This window comes from Amphiura filiformis, chromosome 7 (genome assembly GCF_039555335.1).
Source record: "Amphiura filiformis chromosome 7, Afil_fr2py, whole genome shotgun sequence".
Classification (NCBI taxonomy): Eukaryota; Metazoa; Echinodermata; class Ophiuroidea; order Amphilepidida; family Amphiuridae; genus Amphiura; species Amphiura filiformis.
The window spans coordinates 44,732,869-44,753,439 of record NC_092634.1 but is presented as its reverse complement, the minus strand read 5'-3'; the positions used below and the strand labels follow the sequence as shown (position 1 = coordinate 44,753,439).

Genomic DNA, 20,571 nt, shown 5'->3' with positions numbered 1-20,571 from the left:
TTGATTGTCATCCGTGCAATGAGAGGCCTGTTCGCATCGTTGTAATAATAGATATACCTCTTCCCAAGATGTATGAGCGTGACAAAACACAACTTGACTGGGTTCAGGGAGAAATCCTGTTGTGTTTAAATACAAACTCAATAAAACTCGCACCGATTTGGCGTTTCTGTTGTCGAGTTCCGCAACAAAAACGGATCCGGGTTTAACTTGTGCATCTGCGTTACGGCTTGGTAACTCCGAGAGAGCCGGTATACGTCTCTTAGTTGGTGGCTTGGTATGAAAAATGGCTTGTAATGTGGCACCTAAATCAAAGAGCTTGGTTTTAAGAGTACTTTCCGATGGCGGTCTATGGAATCGTCTCAATGTATCATCAACATGGACACTGCTGTTGACAAAATGGAAGAGCAATACTAGGTCGTCACTTATCGATGAATTGTTATTGAAGAAGTCATCGAGAAGCCGCAGTTGCTTGGAATGGAAAAAATTCAAATAGTGGTACTGCTTTCGTGCCTCCTCTAAGTTCTGTCGCCATTCATTCGTTTTCTGCTCTAACTGATCCCGAGTAGTTTGCAACTCCCTAAGAGTTTGACATGTTTTCGTAAACTCCACAAATTGAAAGTGCCCAGCATCTACCAGCCACTTACAAAATTCAAGTATATCGTTAACAGCATTTACTGAATTGATGAAATTCTGCAGATCAGGTGTCGATACACTGGGATGACCTGTGTCACCATTTACAGAGGAAGATTGGTTTTGAGAATGCAGAATCAGCAATGCTCTACTACGGAGGTCATTCAACTCGGAAAGTCCGTATCTTGCCATTTCCTTATCACGTTTATAGGACAGTTGAACTTTACATTCTTCATCTTGGTTTGTGAGTATGAATTGGTATGAACCATGTTTCAGTGCGTTTTGTACTATTTCCTTCGTCAATTCTCCGCGATTTGCAACGTTGTTGTATAGATCTTCCAAACTGTGGACGTTGTTTATGCATGTGTTAATTTTCTTATTCATGTCTCCTTTCATTTTCTGTAACAGGTCCCTGTTTGCCACAATCGCATCAACAAGTTTCTGGGCATAATTTGACGCACCGTGTTTCAGCAAAGACTTAGAGGTCTGTGATTTCAGCAGAGGCTCGATATAGCGTTTGACCTCAATCAAATCAGATACTGTGGATGCATTGACATATTCTTCTGACCTTTCTTCTACGGCATCTATTAGGACACGAAGATCTTCTTTAATGACTACTCCCAAGAACCTCAGTAGCTCTTTCCCCTTTATTAGTTCTTCGACGATATCCCATTCTTCGTTTGCAAATTTACTTTTGACATCGTTCACTTTCTCTATTGCTTGGTGCAACTCACCTAGAGACAGACAGTTATATTGATCTGGATCCTTTAACTGACCAATTGTGTTGAGCGATTGGTGAATTGGTTCGTCCTGATTTTTAATGTCAAATGTTGAGAAGAGTAATTGTAGTTGGTGCGCTCGATGCTGCAATTCGTCAAGCGTGATCAGACTTTCAATTGCAGATTTCATTTCTTCTGGCACCTGTTTCCCGTTTGATTCTGTAGTATCAGGCATCTTTGCCGTGGAAAAAGCGAGAAGTAATTTAAGTTCTTTTTCCAGATGTTCACGACTGTTAATCCCCGTGATAAAGTCTTTCATCACCTTCACGGGTATCCCTAAATTACAATCAAAAATAAGTTCAGCATATTGTCTGTAATATGGCAAACAGCTAGAAGAAAGTAATTTGATGAAATTTACGTATGTATTGGCGACATTACAACTACCTGTGTCGTTTGACTCTGCTTGTTGATTTTCTGAACTATCCGTTGGAAGTTCCCGTGCTTCATGAGATGCCCGTACAGGATTACGCATTTCTTTTGGTTGGGAAAGATACTTCTCAAGATCGGGAAGTTTCCCTTCAAGGAATGAACAGGATACATTGAGAAACATATCGGAATGTGCCAATGGAGCCAGTTCTTTGGCAAGGGATAGCAGTGGATATAGTTGACCCCAGTATGATGATTCGCTTGCTCTATCTAAAGTAACTTCATTGCGAGAATCCAACAGAACCTTTAAAGCATCCATGAAGTCCTTGAAATTCTCGACCTTAGCCGTGTGAATAAGATCATTTATTAACCCTTCGGATAGTTGTATCAAGTTGTCCAGATGTCTTTGGAATGAATTGCGACATTCAACAGCAGTATTGAGACTTGCTGTCCATTGCGTCGCTAACTCTTCATTAGCTAGTACTTGAAGTAATGAAGTTAACAATCCTTCCTGCTCTTCTAAATATTCCAAAAATCTGATCGTCAATTGTTTTTGGTCAACAACACGAATTAGATCTTTAACATAGTTGCATACAGCATTTAAACACATGTGTTGTCTTAGGCGATTGAAACAAGCTGGCGTGATTACAAATACCGTGCACCAAAATTTACTTTGGTTCACGATATCCATGATGATTGTTTCCAGCTTGTCAACATCTTTGCTGGTTGCTCTGTTTGACTTCCCTGAAAAGTACTGTTCATGCAGTATATCCAAAATTGTGCTCAAGATGCACGCTGCGTATTCATTCCTGCTTGTTCCGGATGCATCACAGAGTTGTGTAGCAATTTTGTCCATATAGTCTGTGATGTTTTTTTTTGCTGTCGTGTAATCTTCTGGATATGTGATCTGTTAATAACTGCAGTTCTGACTCCGGCCAATTTGGGCATGTTGAATCGGGTGCTAATAGTGTTTCACACAATTGCTCAAGAGGGACATTCTTCATTAACTTGTACATACGGTCCTTTGTCTTTTTCAAGATTGGTTCTTTGTCGCTAAAACTTCGTGTAATGTTATCTTGTAATCGAAATGCTGATTCTATGGCCTTCTGTGGCTTATGCACGCGACAAACTGATGTGTAAGACTGGACAGCTCTCTCCACTAGATCTTTTATTTCATCAACATGCAAATTATGTATGAATGGCTGTTTTGAAATCACGTCTATAAACGCTTCCTGTGGTTGCAAGTTAGTAGTAATGATATTCAACATATTTTTCATCACACGAATAAATTCATGCCCCTTTTCAAACAATATGTTGTCCAACAGAAGCAAGTAAATTTGACCATCGGAGGGTGACCATTTCTCATCTGATAAGTAAGAAATGACGTGCTGACGTACTTCAGCTATTACCATTGGTATTTCGGTTTTAGCGACGATCTTCCACATTCTGAATATGTTATTGGTGGCATTTCTTCCAGGCAATAAGCCTACTGCAAAAGTGGGTGCCATGATTTCCTTGATTTTGTTTGTTAACTCAATGACGATGGTTTTATCTTGGACGACTGGTCTAAATGCGTCACTTGCAACAACTTCAAGTACTTGAACGAGGACTTCCAAGTTGTTGATTTTTCTTATTGCGAAAATCATGCACTGCTGGAAATAGATAGGCTTGTCATCGACAAACGTCATCAGTGTTGAAATAAGATGAACCATATCGTGCATTACGTTTTCAGTGGAAAATATCGGTCCGTAATGTTTACAGGGTATGAAATACATCAGATCTTCAACAGGAAACAGATGACAAAAGCTCGACCACAGAAAAAACCAGCTGTGACCCAAGGATTGTGTCAGCCAGATGCAAACAGCTTTTACCTCCCCACATCGTATTGAATATGGTATGTCATCGCATTTACATTGCTGCAGCTCTCGCAGCAATTTTTGCAAAGCATGATCTGACAGACTATTATGTTCAATGCAAGTTCGTCCAGACCTCAAAACAATACCAAAGAGTACTGCTACATAGACCGTTTGACTGGTAGATAGTGGCCTCTTCACACCTAACGTCTCTTCCATCCATCTGATAAAGAAATTCTTAAATTTTTCCGGTATCTCATCGCCAACACCCATATCACTGACTTTAAGCAGAGACGAATTCAAATTGCTGTCGTTTATGTAATATAAACGTTGATAAGCATGCATAAAACTACCAAAGCAAGTTGTTAATGTACGTTGTTGATCGTTATAATTTTGTATGACATCGAAGAGCTCTTTAGGAGGTTCAACATGTCTCCACTGCCTTTCATCTATACTTTGATAATTTGCCATCAGTATTCTGCCTTCTTTTTGGTAAGAAATTGAATACCGATATTGAATAGTCGCATCGATCATACTGATAGGCACGGGTAAAATCAATTTAGCAGAATACCATGCATTTGTTGCACCAATAAAACCCTCCATATGTTGTACTTTTTCTAATTTCATTTCTTCTGTATAGTCTCGGGAATATTTAACACTACGTGTGGTACTTGTCATATAACGGTACATTATCATCGCTGAATTGATTTTGGCGCAGCCTTTCAAATAAGCCATAAGGCGAAATGTTATCTCAGGCTGCAAAGGTAGAAAATAATCAAAGAAGAAGAAGAGGACATAATTTGTAAAATTTAATATCTTCGCTGGTTCAAGCTTGAATCTTTTTCTACTAGATCAGGTGTACGGATTTAAAATAATATAATAATTATGCAGCTTTTCCTGACGTACCATTTAAATTCCAGCAGGAGAGTGCAGGAAGTGGAAATCGGCAAGGAAATTGTTGCACTCTAGATATTGGGAAGGTACTTAGACACAGTTAGGTGGAGCAAGAGTATGATGAGACGATATCCCTGGGTGAAGAAAGTTTTTTAGTGATAGTGGGAGAATTTTTGTGTTGTCAAATAATGTTTTGGCCTATATCATGATCATTTTGCGTAAAGTCGATACTGCGCTGACACATACTGACGATTGGCTTTTTAAAGGTTTTGTGAGTGACTAAGCTCACCAGCAGAGTTGATATCACAATATTTTGCCCTATACCTCCGTGGCGTAGCGTGGGTCATCATATTGGGGGGGGGGGGGGGCGACCATGATTTGGGGCACCGGGCCTGATGGGGGGGGGCACAAGCCGTTTTTCGGCAATTTTCCTATTGGATTTTCTAAATTTTGCAATCGATTGGGGGGACATGCCCCCGTGCCCCTATGACGCTACACCACTGCCATACCTTTGCTACTTACTGAAGTTGTTTTTGCTTTGAGTTTAGTTTATATGATCCCTTAATGTAGCTGAACGTCAAGTTTCTACATTGGGGGTGGGAGTGGGTAATTCTCAGTGTGAGTACCGGTATAATTTATGTTTAACACGCAATAGCCACACAAATGCGAAATTACATGACGAAACCAGGGCAGGACTAGTTAGATGTAACGAGCGTTTTAGACTGCGTTTAATCTTGGACACACAAGAACCCCAGGACAAGAACCCTGAACGAGGGCCCCGGGAGCACTCCCATATATTGACATACGTCGAACTTCGCACGCATTTTGAGCAAAATAAACGAGTTTAGTCTATTTTGTACTGTAAAATTGGGTATAAAGCTATTTTTGATTGTCAATGATGTGAAATTTTGGGCGCTCCCATACAAAATCACCCCATTTTTGAACATTTCTACACCGATAGACCCCTAGTTTTGTACGCTGGTGGGCACAGGTACGTCACTTTCATATTCGCGTGCCCCCCAGGGCCGTCGCTAGAGGGGGGTATGGGGGGGGGGTGTGTGACACCCCCCAATACACCTTTTTGTCGGCAAAATTTGAATGCTGTCGGCAAAACCATGTGACTGTCGGCAAATGTAGTCAAAGGTATGTGTGATTGTCGGCAGATTGTGAGAGCCATATAACGTTGTAACGTAATTGACCTACTGTGAATGGTATAGTAGTAACTAGTTAAAAAATTGGTTTGAAATTTTTTTAATTCTTATTACCCCCCACCCCCACTTTTTAGATTTCTGAACGCCGTCCTGGCTAAAATAATTTTGGGTCAACCAATTACCAAAAATTTCCGTCGGCAAACCATACTGTACACCCCCGAATCATATTGGTCTAGCGACGCCCTGCCCCCCCGCACGAGGCCCTGATCAAACATCAGACCTCTGAATCTCTGATGGTCTCAAATTTATCAATGCCGAGCCGGGTGCCGAACGCTAAGCCAACGCTAAGGGGAGCAAGGTGGATGAATCTGAAATCAGCATTTGCCCACATTCGACCCGGGCGTTCGGCATTCCCCTCGAACCGGAATCTGCGAACGATTCTATGTTTAAAAAAATTGAAGTTGACCACCCGCCTTTAAAATCTAGACGGCAAGGTCTGAGGCAGTATTAAAAAAATAAATAAAATACAATGTTACCTGTATACTCTTAGAGCCACCCTTTTGTATCTCATTGGTTTCTATCATCACAGGCTGACCCGGAACCGCCGCCGAAGTACGTGCTTGCATGTTCATGTTCAACTTCGGCTCCTAAAATATTGAGTACATAAAATACGTTGCTTGTAATAAGTCAACCAATAATAATAATAATAATAATAATAATAATAATAATAATAATAATAATAATAATAATAGTAATAATAATAATAATAATAATAATAATCTATATAATAATACTGGTAGTCTGTGACTCTGTGCCTCTGTCTGTCTGTCCGCCTATTTTCTCGGAGACTAGGGGTCGCACGTTCCTCAAACTTGGTGGGAGGGTGCAGCTTGACCCTACACAGAACAAGTTTGTATTGGTTAGTGGGTCAAGGTCACCCGGGGTCATCCAGGGGTCAAATAAGTAAAAACTGGTTTTTTCGGAGACTGGGGGTCGCACGTTCCTCAAACCTGACGGGTGGGTGCGTCTTGACACGGGACAGAACAAGTTTGTATTGGTTAGTGGGTCAAGGTCACCCAAGGGTCATCTGACATCAAATTAGTAAAAACTGTTTTCCGCCTATTTTCTCGGAGACTAGGGGTCGCACGTTCCTCAAACTTGGTGGGTGGGTGCATCTGGACCTCAGACAGAACAAGTTTGTTTCGGTTAGTGGGCCAAGATCACCCGAGGTCATCTGGGGTCACCCAGGGGGTCATCTGAGGTCAAATTAGTAAAAAATGTCGTATGGGCATGAAACTTGGTGGGTACAGTCAACTTTTAGAGTCACATTTTGGAAGGTCATTTTGGAGTCATCTGGGGTCATCCAAGGTCAAATTACTAAAAACTGTCATATGGGCATGAAACGTGGTGGGTATACAGTCAACAATTAGAGCCAAATTTTGGAAGGTCATTTAGAGGTCACAAGGGGTCATCTGAGGTCAAATTAGTAAAAACTGTCCTATGGGCATAAAACTTGGTGAGTACAGTCACCATCAGCCAGGTAACCGCTACAGCCGAGAACCGCCAAATACGGGTAACCGCCTAGTAATAATAATCATCATCATCATCATCATCATCATCATCATCATCATCATCATCATCATCATCATCATCATCATCATCATCATCATCATCATCATCATCATCATCATCATCATCATAATAATAATAATAATAATAATAATGATAACAATAACAATAATAATAATAATAATAATAATAATAAGCATAACACTAATAATAATAACACTAATAATAACACTGATAATAATAATAATAATAATAATAATAATGATAATAATAATAATAATAATAATAATAATAATAATAATAATAATAATAATTTTACTTGACATTGCTAGACATGTATTCCCTTACGAAAATGACACGCTTTTTTTGCAAGCGTGCAGCATGAATGCGCACACATGTCGCACATGTGCATTTGAAGTGTGCGCATGCGTGTTTTTGGAAAAAAAAACACGCATGCACATGCATGCACGGTGCACGGTGCAGGAGCTGCACGCATGCAAGAATATGCCTAGCTGCACATGTCTCGTACTCCGAAACTCCAAGGAGGCGCTTTATTAGGATACAAGCCAATTACAGTTTGGGAAGTACATGTGACAAATTAACTTGCACATTATACATGTATACACATGTTGAAGTGGCATCAAACTGTAATATGTATCATTATAATGATGATAATATACAGGTATTTACACTTCATGCATGTCTGCTGAATTCAACAATAGACTATGGTTTCCTGGGGAAAAGTATCACAAAAAACAGGCTTTTGAAACTTACGCAATTTGATTTTTCTTGCAGAGACAATTCTTGATATGCTCAACATCAACAAGACAATGATGAAAACCCCTAAAATACACTTAAAACTTATAAATTTTCAAAGTTATTAGGAGCTTCTGAGGAGCCAGCACTTGTGTGATGGGGTGTGATCCTTGGCAGTTGGTGACCTCTGACATCCCATACTGCACTGCTGAGCAGCAGTGCACGCATCAAGTTTGCGTGCAGAGAATATAAGTGTGCAATGCGTGCGCTGCACGCTTCAAGTTTGCGTGCAGAGAATATTAGGTGTGCAAATGCGTGCACTGCACACTTCTGCACACTTTTGCACACTTATTTAAACGTGCAGCACGCTTCTGCACACATTATTTTGCCTGCATTTTTGTAAGGGTTGTCATGTCTGATGTTGGAGCAAGCATGGAAGTACTAGTACTTCCATGGTTGGAGGGCCATTTGGTTGAATTTTGACTTGTATTGAACGTGTAGTTAGACAGAATTGCTTACTTGAATACGGTACGTATTATCATAATTAGAATTGGGAAAGGAATGGCAGAGCTTGCGTGATAAATTTTGTAAATTGTAATAGCTTACCTCCCTCGCTGGAACTTCTTGTAGACCAGCTGCAGTACCAACCAAACTATCGGGTTGAATCCCTCTCGTTGAAATGGTTGCTTTATACCTGTCTATTTCTCCATGAAGCTGATGCAATTCTTCTGCACTTGGATTGAAGCCCGGCGTATTGGGTATTTCTTCTAAGATTACTTGATGCATTGATTCAGGAAAACAGGACATAATTAAAGGGATAGTGATTGACATAACTTGCTGGAACTGCACAGGATCTACTTTTGCACCCATCTGGTATTTGAATAATAGAATTTGTTCTACATTCGTGAACAAGTGCGGAAAATATGTAACGATGTACAACCAATTATATTCTTTTAAACGTTTAAGCACCTCCTTTCCTGTTTCCAGAAGGTATGTAATCGACCACGGTGTGACGTCATTTTTGCTACAAGTAATTATGGCATCGCGAATGTTGATTAGAAGTGTTTGGTCGAGTAATAACATGACTAGTTCTCTACTTGCTGCGAAATTTCCGCTAAACCACTTCAGTAGGATGCCGTAAATAAGGGCTAGTAAAAGAAGTTTGGCCATACTAGTATTGTGTTCTTCAAGTGCACTGTTCAAGAACTGTTGTAGCTGTGACCAATGTTTTGCATTCTCTTCAGTAAAAACTCTATCTTCCTTTCCCCACAAATATTCGAATTCCTGAAGGATATCGCGAAGATTACACTGATCGTTTGTCCTGTTCAATAGCAGCTTGAGATGGTAGAGAAAACCTTGAAGTAAGTCATCTTCGTGTAACGATTGTTGCAACCTTAAAATATCATGACAGAATGATATTTCAGGTGGGGGCTCGCGATAAAGTTTCTCTTGGTCACCGTAACCACCGTGGTCACAGTCGGATCCCTCTCCGGGAAAATCGTTAACAACGTAGGTGTACCAAAAAGGTTCATTTTGTTCAATATTTGTTTCTGCTTCCCATATTTTTCCTGTGTCAGCATTAATTAACGTGCAATTAATAGTCTTGAAGGGATTTCGTGACGGGAAATTTTTGTGTTTCTCCTTCGCATATAATTTCACTGACAGTTTGTTGACAGTATAGTGCCCTGTCCAAACGAGAAATGTAATCTGAAAAATAAAATATTTAATTGAGAAGAATTAGCCCTACTATAGTACTAAGCACAACAAACACAACACAAAAAGAAAGTCCTCATCTATGTAACAAAATATAAATCTAAACCGACTGCTTATGTTTTGACGATTTGATTGACACAATTGCATAATCGTGAGCAGCGCAATTGTTAGCTCTAATTTGATCCCATATTTATTGCTATCAAAAGCTCTCAATTGACCAAGATTGTTTAATCGTTTTTGGCAATATAAAACAAAAGAAGATTCTAGACCAACAAGGAGGTTCTTGAACCGCCAGTCTTGCCTTACTCCACCAATCCCCAGTTTTACCTCTACCATTCCCTCCCACCTTTACCGTACCCTAACCCACATCGCCCATACCTCACCCATCCCCAACCCAACCCGTACCCCAACCGTTCCATCATACCCGTACCATACCCCCACCCATATTCCACCTCGCCCCTTACCATACGCATCCCAACTAACTTCTCACACCACATCTCTACCCACCCACTGGGGGGCATTAACGCAAATGACCATACGGGTATGTTCCCCGGAAAGATCCCCTTTTGGATTTCGCAGCTTCGAAAGACCCCCTATATTTGACCAAAATAGAGCTCTGAAAGACCCTTGATTTTGATTCTTCGCAGCTTCAAACGTCCCCATTTTACCCGGGCATTTTATTTCTTCGCAGCTCCAAAAGATCCCCGTTTACCGGTACGCCGTCAGCTCGCAAAGACCCACCACCTCAAAATTTCGGGGAACATACCCACCAACATTTTTTTGATGTGCCCCCCGGATATTCTCCCCACTACACAACCATTCCCAACCTCACCCCACCCTTCAAAACTCATGCACCCCCCTTACCCAACCATCTTGGCGAGTAAATCGAAATTTCGTGAGCTCAAATCATCGAAATTTCGAGTGCTATATTTCGTCACTTTAGGCTCCATAGATCTAACTGAAGTGTCACTTTGTCCCTTCTTATGTCTGTGATACCGAAACCTCAGTCAACTTTCAGACGTCAGACTTACTCGCCTCAGGTTTCAGTTTCGGCGAAAAAAAGGTTACATCGAAATTTGGGACATTAGTATACTATGGTTTCGAGCTCACTAAATTTAAGAAGTTATCATATCTAATATCGCTATAGAATGATATAAAACACTTTTCGCAGACTTTTGATATAAACTTCAAAGAACCAAAGTGTGGTAGAACCAAAACCCGCAAAATATTACCTTAGTCACATCCTCTTTGTAAGTTATTTTTGTATGTTTTTTTTTAACTACAAGTATATACACTTGAGATACACTATAATACAATACACTATATAAAATACACTACATTTAAATACTCTACAAGGGTTCTAAGCTCTAAGCCTCCGTAATACTGTTTTTAAATCCTTAAAAAATACAGATTGTGAACCCTTTAGTATCCGCTTACCTTTCGTTGGTCAGGCGGCTCCTCGGTTGCTTCCATTGCCATTGCCACCGCGTTAATATCACAATAATAACTGATTTCCTCTTAAATTTTCAAGCAAATCACAGCAGAAATTAATGGTGGTTAAAATTTTACATAGACATGTAGAAACTAGAATGTTCTATAATGTTTGCAACAATAATTAACTTGGAGTTTCGATTGTGCATGACACGACGTGTATTTTCCAGGTCCGTGTTAATTACAATCACGCCAATGATTGCTCGGATCTCAACTTCGTCTTATATAGGGCCCCAACATGCATATGGGTGATTCTATTTTTCACGAGGGCATAGAACATCAGCACTGCTACATTTCAATATATTTTGCAATAAATAGTTACATTAACACAATGATTAATGACTACTTTCTTTTGAAATTAAGACTGATAAATAAAAATACGGGTGCAATATTTTAAATGTTTATGAAAAGAAACGGTATGTGAAGTGTTTTTGGTTTTCTTACTGTTAGAAGTTCCTTTAGGAATTGAGATAATAGAATGTTCTATGATGTTTGTAACAATAATTAACTTTAAGTTTCGGTTGTGCGTGCCACGACGTGTTTTTTTCCAGGTCCGTGTCAATTCCAAAAGTTCAACCATAATCAGAATCATTCGGCATAAACATGATGTTTGCTTACATTAAAGGGATGTGACAAACCCTCGTGAGCAATTATAGGCATACAATTCAAAATTTGGAAGCCTATTGTTTTAATGGTATATGCTTCAATATAAGATAGAAAACAGAACATGAAAATATTGGACCAACCCTAACCCTAACACTATACACTGATTGTTGTTTATTTCTGTTTTTCGTTAAGTCTGGGGGGTCATTAGTCCAAAAACCTAATAACTTGTCTATCAATCTTTATCCTTACCCAAATTCTAAACTTCACTCTAACCCTAACCTATAACTTAAGCCCTAATCCTGAATCTAAACCTAACCCTATCTGGGAACCATATAAACATAACTTTGACTCTAATCCTAACCCTAATGCTAACCCTAACCTTAGCCCTAACCATAATTCTAACCTAAAGTATCCTAAACTCTAACCTTTTCGGAATGACCCTTCGTACAATATGGGCTGTTCCCGTTTTGGGGCGCCCGCCTTAAGCGGGCGCCCCTATATAGGCATGAATTTGTGAAAAGCTTCTAATTTCACTCTTGCTAGATTTAAATTGCAATTGTTTTGCTAAAATTATGCCCATATGCCCAACTCAGAAATAAAACCACAATTTGTTAGGATTTTATTTTATTATTGTTTTCTGATATGCACGGGATAAAATGTTGAGCGTATATTCTTTGTTTAAAATACAAAATTAATGGCATTATAAAAACATCTAATAAATCCAGACCTTTGACCTTTGTATGCCTTCAACCAGTTTACCGTGTGTCTTAGAACTCGATAGACGGTGACATTTGACCATACACTAGGATCCACAACATGCTCATCTATCATGGGAACAGTTCTTAAACCCTAATACATTTGTACATTCATCCTTTGGGTACACAAACTCTATTCTGCAACTTGAGGTCAAATTTTGCACTATGATTATGTGATTGAGGTTATTGGACTATGCCATTGGGATGAGACTCTTGTGGTCCATAGTACCCAGTAATGTTTGCTTAATTAGATGTTATCTTAATTAGATTGTCACAACCCGAACAAATCAAATCATATAGGCCAATGATGTTATTATTTGCATGGTATAATTGACTTGGAACGTTTGTTTGCTGAGGAGATGTCAGAGTCAGGATGTAGGTATCATTATGCCTCAAATCACGAATTATTGTAAGATTAGTGTAGAGTAGGTTAGATATGAAAATGGAAAGTTACAACAAATGACTATACACCTGATTCGTGAACTGTGTCTTTTTGAAAGACTCTTCCTGTTTATCCTTCATCTCTACTTGATTTTCAGTGTATTAGCAAGTAGATGATGTATATGTATCACAGACGTTATACATTTATAAAAACTTAACGTTTTCTATTGGTCAACATAGGCGTAGATCCCGGGTGGGGGATAACCCCCCATATTTTGCCAGGGGAGCTTACTTATTTGTGTCTTCTATACTATTCATCATATACCCCTGCATAACGAAATTCAACAATATTCAATATCCAAAGCAATATCCTCACTATAATAGGTCCCCAAAACAGAATTTTTGCCCACCCTACATAATCGCAAATTGACACGAAAGCTTCATTCCCATTTATTTCATCCAAAACGGTCCTGTCATACATCGTCCCCAATCAAACACATTTCTCTTGCATTTGATCATTTCCTACTCTTCCCTAGGAAAATCATTATAATACCAAATCTACACACCATGGAATTCACCATATCGTCCAAGCTCACATAGGGCGCCCCATTCCTTTTTTAAAGGAATTTTTATTTCGCAATGAGACTTAGCCTACTGTAATTGACAATTTTCGTAAACCACTGTTATACGGGGGTGTTGAGGTTGAGGTTAGTAAATCTCATTCTCTGATACCAACTTCTCCCAAAAATGAGATCCAAAGACTATCCAACAATAGTAGGTTTCTATGATAGGGTCAAGAATTGGTACTAGGTGTATGATACCAACATTTGTTAAAATACATCCCGAACGTATACACCTATTATCAGATTATAGCCGTATACAATGAATCAGGGAGAGGAACCCCCGGGTAAATTCTGCACTTTGTTTTGTCGTTGAAGGTTAATATGGAAAAAAGGTAATCTCAGTTGTGTAGTCATAATTTTGCGCGTATTTGCAGTTATCATTGTAAGGTTTTCTAAAACCGTCACAGCAATAGCTGGCCAGTTGACGCAGGACAGAATCGGCATTTTATTTCCTCATTCGCAACAGTGAAACTACAATTATTATGCAGTGCTTGAAATGCCAGGAGACAAAACTCTCTAAAGAATTTCCTTCCTCGACGTTGAATGAAAAATGTGATCATGCGCCACTTCATTGCCTTAGGGTAAGTATCTTTTTCGTATAGAATTGAATTCAGTTTTTGAAAATGCTGTTGTTGAAATAAAGTTAACAAAATAAAATAAATAACAAACAATAGCAAAACAGATCAATATCGATAATAGCATTGTCAGGATGCTTCCAATCAACAACAAAATTGTTATTCGCCAAAATGTTACAAAACTGTTGCTTTTATTTAAAAAAAACCACAACAACATAATTTATTTATACAGGGTTACCTTTAAGATAATTCTGCTATATTTTTCCGGGTCAATGTTTTTCCTTCCGATAGTGTCTGTTTCGTGTTGTCATGCTATCCACTCTCAAAAAGGTCTAGTCTAGTTTGACTAGATTCTCTAGTAAAATAAGATGTCACTAGATATCACTAGTTTGGGTCAAATTTGACACGAATTGAATCAAATTTGACTATAAATCTAGTGATATCTTATATCTTGGTGTAGATTATTCCTAGTGATATCTTATTTTACTAAGAATCTATTGAAATTCGACCAGACCTAAAAGAGTGTTGTGATGTTTTATAGATCATATAAAGACTGTAACAATGAAATTTATACAATTGCAATTTTGCTTTTTAGAACAAAAATAAAAGAGATCATAGCAACTGTGTTATATGCAGTGGAATCAGTAACATCTTGGCTAACAGAAAAACTTGGTGTCTGTACTAGTTCGGGCTCAAACGCTATGTTCAATCAAATACATCTTTGAAAAAAAAAAAAGTTTAGCCACTTTTAACATTTTTGCGCATATCAAGCTTGCATCGCGTAAAATGTACTTTCTTGATTAGCAATTGCGTTTTTGCTTTTCAGAAACAAATAAAAGGGGTCATGGCGTAAATGTGATATGCATTGGAATCAGTAATATATTGGCTAACAGAAAAACTTTACTTGGTTTCTTTCCTACTTCAGGTTCACACGCTATGCCAGATTTCACTTAATAGCCCGAGTCGGGCCAATTTTTGTCATGTTCGCACGTATCAAATTTGTACCGCGCAAAATGAACTATTATGCTTTGAGAAATTAATGAATTTATCGAAAACGTTTTTGGAGATCACTACTTTATTGGTCCGACCCTTTATCGTCAAAGATTTTTTATAAAAAGTTTTTTTTAAATGTTTTTCTTGTACCTAATTGACATTAGCAAATAAATAATATGATATTGATTTCAAATTTATGAATTAAAATACCACTTTTGATACCCCATTGTTTATAATTACTCATAAGAGCAGCTACACAAACACAATTATAAGTGGCCCAGGCTGTTTTAGGACTACTTTACACTATTGGCCGTATCTTTGCTTGTAGACCACTGATTTTTGGGCTGATGTTATTGAAAAAAAAAAGCGCAGTGATTTATAGTGCGCTACGCACACGCACAACGCCTAGACGTTGATCCACAAGCCTCAGTACACTTTACAGGTTATCGCTGACCACTACGGCCCCACATCATTCCATAAACCATTTAACAACAATTCATGGACTTTGCTGCTACAAGAGCGCACACCCTAGACATTCCACAAATAACCTTCGCAACCAGGATCAGCTCCCCGAGTTTCGTACGGATTACAACGAGACAATTAGCAGTGATTTCCTTGTCCAGGGGAATTTCAAGCTAACTCAATTTTTCACGAGAGCATACTAGGCACCGCCAGGGTTCGAACCCGCAACCTCTCGCACCATAGTCGAACGCCTTATCGATTGAGCTAAATTGACTGCTTAAGCTTATGTAGTAGCTCAAGATAAAACCTTGATGGCCAAATAAAACGCAATACAATCAATAAGTGACATGTTTGCCAAATACCATTTTCTATATTGTATATTTTTTGGTTACAACCTATATTATAGCTTAACAAATGATATTGATTTCGTTATATTATAGTGTGTAACTACGTATGCGAAAAAACACGACAACCGATGTTCTTATGCTGAAAACAAAGACCAACCTTGTCAACAAATTATAGATGAGAATCGACTCCAAATATGTGACGTTCAACTCAATGCACTATTCCCGAAAATATATCCAACCTCAAGTGAAAGCAAGTCGCCAGTGAAAGCAGCAGCCGCGTCAGCAGCAAAAACAAGAGTAGGGGAACTCATAGTTAAAAGAATAGATGGCGAGACAACTGAAATACCCTACAAAGAAACGCTGTCAATTCGTGAAGTGAAGTTGCAAGTGCAAAAGAAGATGAAGATAAGGATTGAGAAGCAGCGGCTGATTTACAACGGTACAGTGTTGCAAGTAAGTTAACGCAAATAGGCTATTCCAGAAAATAGATGCACATCCCCTATTCCAGAAAACATCTATAGATGCACATCCCCTAGCCAAGTTCGGATTTCAAGATTGTTTGATTGTTAGAAATCAAGATGATTGTTGCAAGTGCCAAGAGGCGGAAGAACCCAACAGAAAAATGGTTCAAAATCAGAAATCCTCAATTTGAGAGGCTTATTTTCACTTAACAGTGTACTTCGGTTATATTTATAAAATGCGCTTTTATAAATACGCACGTGACCACCACCGCGCTGCCACAACAGCCTGTAGACAATTAGTCTCGAAGTGACCTTATCACATAGCGAGTGGTCTTCCCATACATTTGAATGCAAAGGCGGAACAACATGAGACTGCTGTGCAGCAAATTGTCTATTTTGTTCAACGTTGTGATTATATTGTAAACGTTTCCGTCGTTGATATTTAACTACAGACTTCCTATCCCTTTCTGTATAGTGGTCGATGCATGAGGATTTGGTCACGCTTGCTGGTCTTGGTATGTCGTGCCCATGGGTCACGTGCGTATTTATAAAAGCGCATTTATAAATATAACTGAAGTACACTGCTTAATATTAAATTGAGAGATTTCTCATTTAATTGCATTTCCAAGCTTTTTCCAGTAATATTTATTCGGAGTGATAATCGCTGCGCGTCATCAGCGCATGATGCGTCTATGTCATTGACAATTGGACTCCGTGGAACAGATTGAAAATGAGGTAGTTTCGTAAAATTCTTTTTGAAAATCTTTTATTTCAAAAACGGAGCGGTCAATTGTCACAATTCAACCAGTATGTGATAGCTGATATATTCCTCAACCACATCGGTTATTTAGTTATGTTTGGGTATGCCTTAACATACCTAAAATATTCAGTTCCCGAAGATACAGTTCTTTCAGGGACACCCTGTAGACTACCCCGTAGTCCACTTGCCCATTGTGCATACTCTGGATATTGTATTTAAGCTTAAAACTCTGATTTAATTAATGTGTGCACAATTGATAGATTTTCACATCTGATCAGTCACCCTACTCCCTCTGTTTGTTAGCTTCCCAAGTGGACTACTGACATTGCCTTGCGGTTAAGATTTTTAACACGGGACTCTATGGAGAGTTAGGCCAATTTCTGGCCTAACTAAAATTGGCCATGATGTAATGCATCTTTAAATGGATCTGCCTTGTGATTGGTCGCCCATACCTCGCTATGGTTTAAATCGTCTGGGCCCGCGCCATTACCATTAACTACACCGTAAACAACTGTCTGTGGTATTTGCGGCGCTTTTGTGTTGACGCGAAAGTTAATCTCTCATCAAACATCTAGCGCGTCCCGGCGCGTCCATGCTTAGTACTTGTGGTTAATGGACTGATAAACAAGTATGCTTGACAGTGTGTTTTAGAGAGCAAAGTCCAGGGGGTAAAGTTCTGCTTACAATTCAAAGTTCATAGTCGAATTATCGGGGTTCGCTATCAATAAACTGGTAGATTCCAAAATCAGAAATGTTCAGTATTAAAGTGAGCCGTTATAATTATGCAAGATAATGTTGCATTCAATTACTTTTATTTTCACTAATCGTCTGATATTTTTAACTCTTTATGACCATTTTACTATTGAATGCTTTAATTTTAATAAACATCAGTATAATTTTGAGTTCAACGAAATGGGTTCATCATGACTAATAATAACATATTTTTAATAAAATTCGACTGTGGCATAGTCTAGGACACCCTGTAGCGTGTACTTCATGTTTTTTTCCGCTTCTAGCCGTGAAATTATCTAATCGAGAAATCTTTATCAAATGTATGTATGTTTTCTTCTCTCATATTAAAAGGAAATGAAGGACGAAAAAACCAGTGCCACGGTTGTGACGTACGATTTGCAACCCGACGCTACCATTCATCTTATGGTGCTTTTATCTGCCATCCCACCAACTCTTACCACCGTTGTGTTTGATCTCTATTGGGGTTGGCCAGATGCCGGCAAAGACTATCTTGACGCCAGTGCTTTGGTTTTCAGTGGAAAGACCTATGAAGGTGTAGCTGACTACAAAACGCTCGGATTCGCTAAGAAAGCCATTTACCATTCCGGTGATAGAATAGATAAGGAAAAACGGCAGGGACATCACTTTATTAAAGTGAATTTGAAAGAAATACCAAAATCATTTACGCATGTGTTTTTCACACTTAGCTCGTATACATCCCCAGAGATATCGCATTTTAAAAACCTGAATTTTCGTTTTTATGACGAAGACCACCCAGACAAGATGCTCTGTTCTGATCAAACAAAGAAGGGGAAAAGCAATCAGGCGATTGTTATGTGTAGCCTTTCAAAGATGGATGGCCATTGGTATGTTCATGATAATGGTGTCGTTTCAAATGGTTGTGCCAGAAATTACCCTCCACTCAAAAACACGATTCTGAACATTATTGATGAATGGTCGATGTAAATCACATGCACAACTGCCTCTCTTCTTACCTAAACGAGCGTTTTTGAGGCTCCTGGAATTTTTAACATTAATATGCAGAAGAAAAGACATAGTAAAGCTCGGTAGATGCACATCAGTCTGAACATGCTGAAAGGGCATAATTTTGTCGTAACAAGAAATTATTTGACCGTTTTGGCTACGCACTATAACACACCTGTCTTTTTGGGTACACTAAGTCCTAAAGTAGTGTGACTTTGAACAGTGGCATAGCCGGGGGGGCAAATCCCTCAGAAAATTTCAGGGATAAAATGGGGACGACAAAGAGTAAAGTGTCCTTAAGGGGTAGGGTATGAACGTTTGGACAGTATTTATTGTGGGACAATACAGCACATCAGACATATCAAATTACATTCTGAATACGAAGAATGTCCTTCTGATATCAAATAATTTTGATTTTTTGAAATTCGCAATGTAATACACATTTTATGGCAAATGATTAAAAATTGCTATTTTTGATATTTAACAGTACTCGAAGTAAACTAAATCTGATGATTTATACTTAGAGTGTATGTAGGTGGGATGAAAAGCCGACGATCAATTGAAAATTTTGACCTTTCGTATTGAAGATATGATTTTTTTCCCCAAAACACCAAAAAAATGAGGTCTTTTTGGGAAAAAAATCCATAACTTCAATATGAAAGGTCAAAATTTTCAATTGATCGTCGGCTTTTCCTCCCAGCTACATACACTTTAAGAATGTCATATTAGATTTATAAAATTTACTTCGAGGACTGTTATATATCAAAAATGTGAAAATATCAAATTTCAAATTTCAAATTTCAAAAATGAAAATTATTTGATATCAAAAGACATTCTTCGTATTCAGAATGCAATTCGATATGTCTGATGTGCTCTCATGTCCCACAAAAATACTGTCAAAACGCTCAAAATGCTCATTTCAGATCCCTTAAAATGTCTAAAAATGTGAGAAAAAATTGACAAATAGAGACGAAAATTTGACTTTGCCCCTCACACTACAATCCTGGCTACGCTTCTGACTTTGAACCAAGGAATTTGGGTTATATATGTGATGCGATCAACAAAATCAGTCGGAACTCGGAAATATTGATTTTGAGATATAGCTAAACAAAGGAAATATTTCCTTTTGTTTCCTGTTGTTTTGGAAACTCTTTAATTGCTTACATATTTGGAACAAGTTGTTCAATTTCGACGGGGTTTCTGCAAAATCCAGATTTGTAAATGCTTTTTACTATCCTATAAGAAACTGAAAATTTAATATTTCCGAGTTCCGACTGATTTTGCTTGATCGTATCACATATATTCTCAAATGTTAAAGAGTGAAAAAGACATCATTACATTTCACTGTAAAAGATTAGCTACAGCGATCACCCTTTTTCACTCAATTGGAATGATCACTGTAGGCAATCCATAACAAAGAGAATTTCTTTTATAGAGTACCATACATCAACGAAACAACCAAAGAAAAATCCACAAAGAACGCCTCACTCATCATAATTCTTACTTTAAAAACCGCGTATCGCGAGAACCGAGAAAGCCGAGAACCGTTCCAATACAGTGCTAATAAATAGTCAACACTGTACTCTTACAAAATATTTTTATGGCGTTAACCCAGACCTTTTCTCGAAAATGAGCGAATAAGTTTAGGGTAGGGATACAAAAAGGCACTTAACTTTTTTCTTTTTAAACT

General features: G+C 38.5%; 2 protein-coding genes across 2 annotated transcripts; one reads left to right on the top strand and one right to left on the bottom strand.

The window, feature by feature from the left end:
* Positions 1-2,602: 2,602 nt before the first annotated feature.
* On the bottom strand, positions 2,603-11,373 carry LOC140157888 (uncharacterized). The gene is made up of 4 exons (XM_072181135.1): positions 11,149-11,373; positions 8,605-9,705; positions 6,210-6,320; positions 2,603-4,384 (listed from the first exon to the last, which is right to left on the bottom strand). The coding sequence occupies exons 1-4, from the start codon at positions 11,188-11,190 to the stop codon at positions 2,603-2,605; spliced, it is 3,036 nt and encodes a 1,011-aa protein (XP_072037236.1). The 5' UTR covers positions 11,191-11,373.
* Positions 11,374-13,835: 2,462 nt separating this feature from the next.
* LOC140156380 (uncharacterized) lies at positions 13,836-19,115 on the top strand. The gene is made up of 3 exons (XM_072179342.1): positions 13,836-14,148; positions 16,038-16,397; positions 18,249-19,115. Exons 1-3 carry the CDS (start codon positions 14,050-14,052, stop codon positions 18,861-18,863), a joined length of 1,074 nt encoding a protein of 357 aa, XP_072035443.1. The 5' UTR covers positions 13,836-14,049; the 3' UTR covers positions 18,864-19,115.
* The last annotated feature ends 1,456 nt before the right edge of the window (positions 19,116-20,571 follow it).

What these genes read in the sequence shown, in the direction of transcription:
- LOC140156380 (XM_072179342.1), top strand. Translation starts at nt 14,050, where the DNA reads ATGCAGTGCTTGAAATGCCAGGAGACAAAACTCTCTAAAGAATTTCCT. An exon ending in CGCCACTTCATTGCCTTAGG is followed by an intron (nt 14,149 to 16,037) that starts GTAAGTATCTTT and finishes GTTATATTATAG; the next exon opens with TGTGTAACTACGTATGCGAA. An exon ending in ACAACGGTACAGTGTTGCAA is followed by an intron (nt 16,398 to 18,248) that starts GTAAGTTAACGC and finishes TCATATTAAAAG; the next exon opens with GAAATGAAGGACGAAAAAAC.
- LOC140157888 (XM_072181135.1), bottom strand. Translation starts at nt 11,190, where the DNA reads ATGGCAATGGAAGCAACCGAGGAGCCGCCTGACCAACGAAAG. An exon ending in AGCCGCCTGACCAACGAAAG is followed by an intron (nt 9,706 to 11,148) that starts GTAAGCGGATAC and finishes TTTATTTTTCAG; the next exon opens with ATTACATTTCTCGTTTGGAC. An exon ending in AAGAAGTTCCAGCGAGGGAG is followed by an intron (nt 6,321 to 8,604) that starts GTAAGCTATTAC and finishes TCAATATTTTAG; the next exon opens with GAGCCGAAGTTGAACATGAA.